We start from the raw sequence: 11,573 nt of genomic DNA, 5'->3' as shown, positions 1-11,573 counted from the left end.
AACAACTGAATGAAGTTGAGATCGAAAAAAATTATTGTCGTTATGTTGCAAGCTCAATACAAATTGTTAAACTAGGTCTAATTTGTAGCTCTCCTTTGAAAGAATTCAAATAATTTTTCCTCTTAACTTGTAATCCCGCATTCATCACTTATCATTACATTCATAAATATGTGAAAACTTATAATTTTGCGAGTAAATAATATCATACACCGGAATATTTAGCTTTCGCTCGTGATAATTTACTTGAGCACTATATCAAATGCAACATTATCATAGTATCATATTCCTTTTAGGTGAGCACTAGGAACATTTAAAAAGAAACTCAATTGATTTTTTTTTATGGATGATAACTTATGATTTTATTGATATGACACGATGATTGAAGTGCACTCATATGCTTGTAGTTTAATATGTAACTCTAGATTTAAATATGCCAACTGGCTCATTTGATAAAGGAAACATGCTTTGGGTTTAAAATTAGTTTTTATAAGAAAATGATAACTCGAGAACTATCATTTAAAAGAGAATTTTTCGACTGGCTCGCTACTAGCTAGTTGGAGCGGTAACCCAATTGCATAGCAAGGTCTGACCTGACAATGGTGCAAAACTCTACCAACATAGACTGTTCGATTCTATATTCCGCCAACCAAGTAAATCCAGAAAACATGATACCTTGATGTGATGATCCAGGATCTCCGGTAGTTCAATTGTCGTAGATGTATCTGCGTGAGAATTAAATCCTAATTGTTTGGGAATGCATCCTACCTTTTACCACCACGGGCGAGTTGTAATTTGACTTGCACACACAGAAACAAACATCAAGGGCGCTAGGGTCTTCAGATGAAGCTTTTTTGATGCTTAAGTCGTTAAGGATGTAGTAATTAGAAAGATTAGCCTCTTTTGGCAAAAGTCCAATGTACATTTGCATAACAATGTATCTTGCTATATAGATTGAGAGAAGTCTATAGAGATCACGTGGCCTACTGAAGTCAGAAAAGAGACTTCTTGGAACAAAGCTTGAGGAGCTGAACTCAGAGTGAAGAGTTCGAAGAGCTTAGAGAGTTGAGTTCAAAGTGGAGATTTGAGAAATTGAGCTTGAAAAGAAGAGTTGTAAAAACTAAACTGGGAGAAAGAGCTTAGAGTGAAGAATCTGAAGAGCTTAGAAGGGATAGTTCAAAGAATTTAAAGTGACGAGCTTAGCTCGGAGTGGAGAGAGAGAACTGAGATCCACAAAATAGTTGATGGCATTCACTTGTCAGCCTTTAAAAGTATCAATATGCCACTCTAGCTTGAGATCTTTGAACATATATATGTGATATGTCAACATGAAGTAAAGTCACATAAGGATCGCTGTGCTAAGACAAAATACCTTCAATAATTTACCTACCTATATATCTTGTCATGAGACCGACAATACCAAACAATTTGAAATAAACGATATCACTTTTTGCTCCATGTATAAATATGCCACCTTATATTGTATTAGGTCTTGATTGCAAAACTCGAAAAGAATTTAGAAAATTAGTGCTAAAAAAGAAAACCCACATGATCATGTCTTACTCAAAAGCTAAGAGCAACATCAAATCAAGACATGATTTATACAATGATAATAGCAAATGGGTTACTAATGGAATTTGTTGATTGGAACACTTCAGGCTTGACATTAGAAGCTTGTATTAGTTCTTAGATTCCATTGGCAAGTGGTACAGAGCAGTCCGTTAGCATCACAATCAAAGGAGACTTAAAGCGACTTAATCTGATAAGTGCAATACAACAAAACTTACCATATCTATGCAATGATGATTACAGAATCTACCAGTAAGTCGCAAATTTCGGCATTGAGAGAAAACGACAAAAGCGAATTCACAAAGCTGTCCATATACGTTTTCAGAAAAGGACAAACTAAGTCAACAAATGAAATCTGTTGACCTCTTCAGCTCTGCTCCGAAAGGTAGTTAACTCAGCGAACTGCCATCTGTCTTGTGAAGGTTTAAGTTTGCTGGTCAATGGAGGAGTGTCAGAGCACATTAGCAATGGAACACAAGAATACCTATAGAAGAATTCTTGAAATATCAAAATTAGGAGTAAATTAACAGACACAATCTTTCTTTCCTCCAAACCACATACGCTGAGCTTTTGAGCACTCTTGTATGGCTGCCAAATTTAAAAATGCATATATTGGCAATAGGGAAGAACAAAGAAAGTTAGCAAAAGGAAAAATGACCATAAGAGCGACTTTAATGCTCATCAACTTTGAACGAATTGGAACCTGTTTAGGTTTCAGAAAAGGATCAACTTTCGTCATTAGGAGTGGTTTCGGCATCAGGTCTACTTAGGATACCATCATGCCATTTTGAGAAACCGTCGCTAAGAGCAACCCGCATCCAAGGATGCCTACATTGCTCCATAGCTTCGGATAAGGTAACCCATGATTTGTGGCGGGTGCTTTGCTCTGGCCATGATTCGAGCTCCTCCCTCACTTGCATTGCAAAAACAGCCGCTTTGCACAAACCTTCGGGGCTGAATTCATCTTGCAGGGTTTTGCTTTTGAAGAAATAGTCCCCCAAAAATGACTGACATGAAAACGTAAATTAGTTGGCGGACAAAATAAATAGAAGGAACTAATCGTGCATCTAATAAAGAAAGACATGAGAAAGTTTAAGCTTCTCCTACCATATGAGAAGTATGCACCCCTGCCAAGCAGCATCATAATTGAAGAATAGCATTTTTTCCATTCTTGCTTATGTAAAATTATAGTTTTTCTTCCTTTAAATTTAGGATCTTAAACTATTCTGTTAGAACTTTCATTTACTTTCCAGAATCACAAGTAGCTCGTATTCGACAAATGTCGATTTGTATGATAAGATTGTTAGTTGTAATAGCACAAACCAATCAGGCTGTGCCACATAAGATCTTCTAAATTATTCAACAAGGCAAAGCACAGAGATGGACTAGATAGAAAGGGCATAAAAATTAAGAGTAGAATTAAAAGACCTAATTGTTTGGGGTCAGATGCATGTACATTTATCATCTAAAACTTGTTGAGGACAGATGTCTTGTAGTAAAACTATAAAGGGCAGCCCAATGCATGAATCTCCTATCAATGTGGGGTCCCTAAAAAAGGTCTATTGTATATAGCCTTGCTTGCTTTGCAAGATGTTTCCAATAGTCAGATCCGTGACCTTTAGGTCACACAATAATAACTTTATGGTTGCGCTAAGCTCCCCTTCTCTTGTAGTAAAACTATTAAGAAAAAAAATGTTTCCCAACCAGACTTCTTAGATCCATAGCACACAACTCATAACATTACTCCAAATTAACTCACCTTGTTCCACAACCAATCCTACGTTGTCAAGCAATGTTCTTGACTATTAGAAGCACATTTGCATCTGTAAGCTAATAATGTGCCTTTTAGCTAATGCTATTGGACATTGCATAATTGTGTTTTCGAAAATTATTGATTATTTTACCCCAAACTACATATCAAAGAATGTTGATAAGAACCTCGCAACTGTGTACTGAGCGCTGATAGAATGAATGTCAATTAAATTCAATAAAAGTTTTTCCTCTTCCAGAAAATAATTCCACTCAAGACTTAATATGGAAATGGATATATGTTAAATTTACCACTATATCTCCTCTCACTCCTGCTTCTTCAAGAGCCTCCCTTGCGGCTGCCTCTTCAACTGTTTCATCATTCTCCCATCCTCCCTGTAAAAGGCGAAAAAAGATGCAAATCATAAAATAAATGCATATCTATTGAATAGCTCATTCATATGGATACAAAGAAAATTGAACTTTACAAGCATAGAATATTTTAAACAAAAAGACAAAATAAAGATTTGATTGGAGAAAAGGCAAGTGATTCTACACAACTCTACATCATAGATACCTTCACAGAGCCTATATATCCAACACTATATGTGACTTGGTAGAAATAGCTTAATTTAATTTAAATTTCACTGAGCAATAAAATGAAACTTTAAGGTGGGCGCAAAATGGACCATTAGCAGCAAGCTTCAGACTATAAACCATACAAAACAGAAGATTCATGATTAAGACTGGATACCTGTTTCGTCAATAAAGAAAACTATAGATATATGTTTTGCAAATTTAATATGATGTACGTCAGTTTGGTTAAGTTGTCTAAGAAGAAACAATTAGAGACATTATTAGGAAAGCAATTAAAGGTATAATGCAGTAAATAAAAGATCTTCAGGGTGCAGCTACTACTATGAATAAAATGCACTTCTTCACTTAGCAAAAAAAAAATCTGTTGTTGAATAGTTTGTTTGACCAAAAAGAAACAAGAAACATATGCCTTCACATAAAGGTGAGCAAAGAACCAATCCAGTAGATAATCAATCTGAACCAACCCAAAATTCTGAACATTTTGCCTTTTGGGTTGATCCATGTATTAAAAAATATAATATATTCTGCTATTGTGGGTTTTAGTTTTTTAGATATCATTATCACTATCAAGCAGTGTTAAGCAAAGTTTGTTTCAACTATTTGTAGTTGGTGATGACTCTCCTACTTCATTGAGCTCTATGCAAAATAATTTATTTATTTATATCGAGTAATGTTTTATTTGATGTCATTTATTCTTTAGTTTTTATATTTCCCACACTAGTAAATTCAACTTGTTGAACAGTGAATCTATTGAACATGTCCATAATATTTCAACCTATTTCCTCTCATGTTAACCCCCAGTTACGCCTTAGTATTGGCTTATTACTTTTATCTATTCTAATATTTTCTATATATAATTCATGATACCAATAAACCTAAATCAACCCACGTTTAATAATGTAAATATATCATTGATTGAAAACTTAATTACATAGATAGTTACCTTTCACTAGTCATCCCTATCTCTAATTAAAAGTAATTTATTCAACCAAATTAGTACTTATTGTTGAATTCTAAAAACACTAATTGTAGTAAAAGAGTGCTATTAAATTTGAGAAAAAAGTAATTTGGACTTCGATGTTGAATTTTAGTCTTCAATATGCTATTGCATGGTATGACTAAAATGTTTATACTTTTGTATGGATTTCAGTTACAGATTTTTTTGACTTGTAATATCAGAATCAAAATTTTGCAACACTGAGCAAATATTCTTATTGATAATAAGTGTTTTGGCAATAACCTAAAACTTTGGCAACCAACTTAACATAACCCAACCCAAGTTGGATAGAATCTCCTATACTTGGTTTCAGATTCCAATAAATTTTTGTTGATCCAAAAGACTTGGATCAAGTCAAATTTTGGAACCAAACCAATCAGAACCCCTTACTCTGTGTTTTACAACACTTTGGTAGAACACAATTATGGCAATCTCAATATTAGATAATTGCTAATCAGAATTTGTGAAGCTTTAAAATTAGCTAAAAGAATGGTCTTACATATAAAGGTCAAGTAAGATCAAGTCAACTATGTACAAGACACGATTGGAATCAATCGATGGGTTGCTTGATCAACGATCACCAGTGTTAAAAGAGAAGTAAAATACAGGAAATCTGATTGTGCTAATTGGTTACCTGGTAAGATCTTTTTTTACAACAACTGAAGTACTAATATAGTATGCTTGGTTCTCTAACAAGAGTGAAGATATATAATTTATGAATATGATACTAATAAAAAGGGTCAGGTGAACGAAGCTCCTGCCAATGTGAGGGGAATGATCTATTGTACGCAGTCTTACCTTGCTTTGCAAGAAGATGTTTCCTATGCACTAGTTTTATAAGATCAAGGAATTTCATATTTCCAAATGCACTTGAACGACCACGTGAATTATCATACCTTTGGAAACAGAAGCCCTGGTCCACTGGGTGAGTTTATCATAAGAACTTCAACCTCCTTGTCAAGCTTATCATCTGAAGTATCATCACAGTTCCGATAACGAAATGGAATACACCTGCAAATATGTTGCACGTTAGTTCATTGATGGACAGAACAGCATAAAAAAATACATAAATAACCAAAGATCATCACTAATCACACAATTGCAGTCTAAAAAACTTGGAAGTTCTATTAAGTACCAACACAAAAACTATCATTACTTCCTACATAGAAATTCATAGAAGGATAAGCATATGGTTAGAGTGAAGTTAAGGTTTCTTGCAAGAACACAAAACTTTATGAATACAAAAATACAAAATCAAAAAGGGGGAAATGGGGGGAAAAATGAACCAAAAACACATGGAATTCTACTATTAAAATACGTAATGTTCTTTCTTGGTTAAGAAAAATTAATTAAAAAAAAAAAGCGAAGTAAATTCACAAAACATGAGGAGAAATGTCTTTAAAATAGAGAAATAAATATTTTTTGAGGACCTATATTCATGATAGATCAAAGAAACTAAATAGTTTCATATAGAGGAAGATAGATCTTTGGAAAAAGGAAGAAACCAGATATCCATAATTCATGTGCTTTTCTCCTCTTTAGAGTGTTATTGAAATTAACATTTAAATAGTTTGCTGTCCCTAACTTACTCCAATAAATTTTCCTTGATCTTACCTACAACTAGAGCAGCATGCCTATGAACTCATGCCTTTGTGTGACATGAACTTTGAGGTCATTATCTGGTATATTCCTCAAGATCTCCCAATAATGTGTGACTCTAGGTAGTGATGGTGGAACATACTAGGAATGGAAGAGGTTGTCCAACATGTGTATCTTTTCCTTCATATGTAAAAGCTTGAATTTCAAGGCTTTTTTATGTTAATGTAAGCCTGATTCGGAATAAAATACATTAATTTGAAAGGAAGCTCTGTTTACTATAACACAAATCTAAGTATGCGTGCCATGGTTCTTTACTAAAGCAATTCCTTATCTTAAGAATAAAATGTCTATATCAATGGATGTATGGAACAAAGTATAGGGACTATGGAGCTCTATAGATGCTATGCTCATGCGAGCCTAAATGGTGATCCATATCTATCAACATTACCATGGCATAGTGAGCTATTTGCACTAATCAATGTGAGATCCCCGTAGAATGAGGGTACAAGGTCTAAGAAGAGAGGAACAACATGGAATAAATGTAACAATCTTGGAAGAATGAGTAAACATCAAACCATCAAATGAGAAGAATCATAACAGGAAACTGAATCTTGTAGACCGTTGAAAGTAATTTAATCCTCCCCCTTCTCTCTTGCACACAGACTGATCTGTTCCACCTCTGTACCAACAGCACCCTGCCACCTTGCACAAATGCCAATGCACCTTTCTTCCCTCGGTTTAACTACACCCCCTTGTGGAAGATGGATCCCAAAGGGGAAAAGAGGGTTCCTGAAACCAATCCTGAGCCAAACTCGCTGCCGCCTCACCTGTGGACTTGATCCTATGCATGCGTCCCCAACAAAATGATATCAAAGTCAACTATGGGCAATGGCATCCAACAACACTGACAACACCAAGCAAACTTGAAGAGGAGTTCTAAAATCAACACTAAGCAATTGTACTAAAATGTGAGAGGAAAGTCACACACCACCATCACATTATTTGCAAAGGAGGTGGAGACCCTACATCCTCAATAAAATAGACAGTTGATTGAACATGTCATTGAAACCCTTCTACAATTGAAGCATCTAGAGGAACAACATTTCTAGATCGTGATTGAAAATATAAGGGAAGAAAGAAGTGGAGATCATCTCCTACAACATGGAAGGGAATGCACAAGTTTGATTTTTAAATATCAAGAGAGACTACCCATCTTTTTATCATAGAAGGAATTCAAAGAACCATGTCATGCTCTCTTTGGGCCCTTGAAAAGGAGAGCAAATTGGAGATGGCCAAGCTCCGCCAGATAGACTATGTTAAGGTGTATTTAAGTGAAATTTATGAATCTCCACGCTCACACAAAACCTTGACCGCCTCTGAGGAGGTACATCATTTTATCTAAAGACTACTTTGAATCTACAAATAGAATTAAAGGTGCACTATCCAAGAAATCTTTAACTGTGGTCTAATTGGCACAAATAGATAAGGCAAGGATGTGAGGGTCTAAAATGTCTCAATTGATAGAGCCAACCAACAACTGAAGCTCACCACTTGCCATCCAAGCTTAATCAATGTCGAGATGGCCAAACAACATGAAATTGCAAACCATGAGTGCAAGCAGTTATGAAGAAGCAACAATAGACATCTTATATACTATGTAATGGTCATCCAAATAGTTCCTTAATGTCAAATAATGCAAGTGTTAGCTAGCATCCGCTCACATCTTGTTTATGGCATCATTAACTCAAGAAGCACAAACAACTTTATCATTACACATCTAGCCAACAAACTAGAGATAACACAAGATAAGCAACTCAAACTCCTAGCGATGATCGCCAATGGAGAAAAACTCCAAGAGACCAGATATAGTTAGGTGGACCTTGTAGTAGACATGGAAAGTATAATACTAGAATTCTTATTCTTCCCCAAATAAAAATTGATGTTATACCAAGAACCAAATGGTCGAGCATGTTGGATCCCATCCTCCTGAATTTCAATGTCATGCCCATGAAATTCACAAAACAAAATATAGAAGATAAGTAAAGTAGGAGGGGATCCAACAACGGCAGCGATCAGAATCTCTGAGGAACAAACAAAAATCAATTTAACAAATGATGACATTAGTAGCAAAGAATGATCACTAACTCCAAGAGTCAGATACTGTCATCACCCAAAGTGTCATCCAAGGAAGAAGCAAAGAAACCAAACAGGTAAACAAATCTCAAGCTCAAGGACAAGGACAAGCATGATCTCGATGGATGAGTAGGAAATGTGATCCCTATAGAATGGGAGCGATATAGTCTAACAAGGGAGGATCGACATAGAACAAGTCTCAAAAGGATCAACATGGAACAAGTCTCAAATGAGTTGGAGTAAAAGGTGATATCGCTCACCCCAAGCTACCCAGTATTGTCAGCCCCAGGGCAAGATACAAGCAGATAAATCACGAGGGACATTTTGTCCTAGTGCAGTTGCCCTTTGCATCGGGAAGGTTAGGCACCCAACGGGACATTTTGCACCTACTAGGAATTGATCCAAAGACCTATTGGAGCAACCACCCATATAGGTACCAACTGTGCCAACCCGTGAGGGCAACAAGTCTCAAATGCATGAACAAATATTAAGTTGTTCAATAACATGAATAATTCCATGCAAAAAATATTGATTAATTTCTATCAGACCTGCACCCATGACATCTAATTCCTATCAAACAAGTATAACTACATGATTAAAATCAAATCAATCTCAGCTTTAGAAGTTGATCTCAGAAAGTGAAAATAATGTCGATTTAGGTCTTTATTTCTACCCCAGATTCATCACATGAATAAAAATGATGCTTCAAATTGGTGACTATTTCATCTATGCTAACACATCGTCATCCTGGAGGAGACAAAAAGGAAGAAGACGAACTTTTGGTTAACTTGATCAGGAATGACGATTAATTCACAAGTGTGATGATATGTGGAGGTGAAAAGCGGCAAACTCTCCCTTCAAAGTCAACTTTTATATGCAAATGTCAAACCAAATGGGGCATCAATCATGCAGTCACTGTAATGAAATATTATAGATCTAGCAAATGCCCTTATTCCACCAAAGCGAAATCACCACTATCCTGCTCAACTTCCAAGTTGCAATGTACCATGAGAGAGTAATTAAAAGTATCACTTTCGTGCAACAAAACCATCGTATTTTCCAGGTAACACACTAATAAAGAACAGTCACCAAATATCGATCCATACCCGGACGAAAACTACAGGAGAACTAAATCAACCCTTTTGGTAAATTCACTGCTCCCCGTATCACACAAAACTACAAAGCAACGGATTCGTACTTGCTCAGTTGTTCTAATCTATGATAAGTAGATTAAGTACGCTAAACAAAGAATGCCGATCAATCAGCATATGAAAAACGCAGCGATGAGACAGCGATAGCGACCCAACGATGAAGCAAGCAAACAAACAAAAAAAAAAGTCAAACATGGAATCGCGAAGACACTCGATTACGAGATCCACAAAAGAAATCTTCCACTAGAAACACCGAAAATAAATTCAAGGAATCGTCGTAGGAGGATGGACCCGGCAACAAGGCGACAACCGGCCTCGTATCGCTGCTGATGTCGACCGGTGCGGGCCACCAAATCGCACATGCTCTCTTCCCCTTCGGTGTTCCCTTTCTTCCACACTCTTTCTCAGCGACCCTTGCTCGCGTTTTTTTTCTTCCAACCCTGCTGCTTCTTTGTTCGTCTTCTCTCCGGAGGACACGACAGGTAGCGACCTGGAGGGAGGAGGAGACCCCAAATTGGATTGGAATCAGAAGAAGGTCAGCGACGAGGAGAGGAGGGAGATGGGAAGGGAGAAGCGCAGCCGGGTGAACGGAGTAGAGGCGGCAAAGCAGAGGGCAGATGAGTAAAAGCCAGAAATGGCAACGGGGGTGTGGACCGTGGGAGCGCAGCGCAGGGCTGTCATTTTCTGTTTCTATTTTTGGGTTTGTTTGTGTGGTGAGCACGTGGCTCTCGACCGGCCGGTCAAGTGCTCTACGGAGGTGTCGCGCGCTCCGCGGCCGTTGCGTAGAAGAAATGAGGCCCTCTTTTTAATAAATTTTGAAGAAACTTTTTAAATATTTTATTATTATTTTAAATGAATAAATAAATGATTTTTAATAATATTATTCAGGTATAATTATAAAAGGTCACAAACTTATTCATAGTTGCGTTAATATTTTTTTTTTTTTTGCTTTTAGTAATTTTAATTTTTTTTATCATTCTCAAGTTACATATGTATAATTTAATTTCTACTATTTACGTCATTTTTTTCACCACCTTAATCCTCATCTATTCTTCATCATTCTCTTCTTCCCTCTTCTTCTTCTCCAATTTTTACTACAACATTCTCATTCTTATCCTTTTTATATCACAATGTATTAATTCATCTATTTTGACTCTTCTACATATTGATTTAGCCACATCAATTCATCTATATTTCATCTATTATTCGAGAAAAATCACAACCACATCTATCAATCTCTGTATCTCACAGGTTCTCTCATTGATTCTTCAGGTGATATAAGACATTCTCGTTACATAACTTGAGGTATAATTAATAACATAAATTTTACTTTATTTTCATATCAAGGTTTTTAAAGAATAAATTATACTAGCTGATCTTGTCTGGAATCTGAGTCAGATGAAGGCCGGATGAAGTGTCGTTGGCGTTGACAGGAAGGAGACTGTGATGCTGCGGTCGTGCGGGCTTCATAGAACGGACCCTCACGTGGCCCCAAAGGACTGCTGGGCCATACTAGAACTCTGCGCACACTCAGACAAGCACATGGAACGTTAGAGGCCGAGAACTAGGGAAAAAGTCCCCGGAGCAGGCCATCTGACGCTCAAGTCAGGTACTTTTTCCCCAGAAGAAAAGTATACAAAGGAAGAAGAAAAGTAGGAGACAAGTGTGCGAGTGAGCATACCTGCGCAAGGGAGAGGGCATCCCTTTTTATATGACAGTGCGTACCTTCTGGAGACTGACCCCTGCCAGAGGATATCGGATGTCAGGATTTGTCGGGTGGT

The 11,573-nt window shown here is 36.6% G+C and overlaps 1 protein-coding gene across 2 annotated transcripts; it reads right to left on the bottom strand.

The window, feature by feature from the left end:
- Positions 1–1,738: 1,738 nt before the first annotated feature.
- On the bottom strand, positions 1,739–10,509 carry LOC122042503 (nudix hydrolase 16, mitochondrial-like). 2 transcript variants are annotated; one of them, XR_006129283.1, is made up of 6 exons: positions 10,084–10,509; positions 5,806–5,920; positions 3,628–3,711; positions 2,270–2,573; positions 2,099–2,154; positions 1,739–1,999 (listed from the first exon to the last, which is right to left on the bottom strand). XR_006129283.1 is itself a non-coding variant. In XM_042602652.1 (5 exons), exons 1-4 carry the CDS (start codon positions 10,152–10,154, stop codon positions 2,292–2,294), a joined length of 552 nt encoding a protein of 183 aa, XP_042458586.1. In that variant the 5' UTR covers positions 10,155–10,508; the 3' UTR covers positions 1,739–2,154; positions 2,270–2,291. The 2 variants fall into 2 exon arrangements, 1 of the variants encoding a protein (XP_042458586.1); XM_042602652.1 differs by having other exon boundaries at positions 1,739–2,154; positions 10,084–10,508.
- Positions 10,510–11,573: the final 1,064 nt, after the last annotated feature.

The sequence above is a fragment of the Zingiber officinale genome, chromosome 2A (genome assembly GCF_018446385.1).
Source record: "Zingiber officinale cultivar Zhangliang chromosome 2A, Zo_v1.1, whole genome shotgun sequence".
Lineage (NCBI taxonomy): Eukaryota > Viridiplantae > Streptophyta > Magnoliopsida > Zingiberales > Zingiberaceae > Zingiber > Zingiber officinale.
Note: the sequence above shows the minus strand (reverse complement) of the source record. Positions and strands in the feature narration are given on the sequence as shown.

Coding starts and splice junctions, on each gene's coding strand:
- LOC122042503 (XM_042602652.1), bottom strand. CDS start 10,154: ATGTGCGATTTGGTGGCCCGCACCGGTCGACATCAGCAGCGATACGAG. Junction 3,712..5,805: donor CAGGGCTTCTGTTTCCAAAG/GTATGATAATTC, acceptor CGCCTTTTACAG/GGAGGATGGGAGAATGATGA. Junction 2,574..3,627: donor GAGTGAGAGGAGATATAGTG/GTAAATTTAACA, acceptor TTTTCATGTCAG/TCATTTTTGGGGGACTATTT.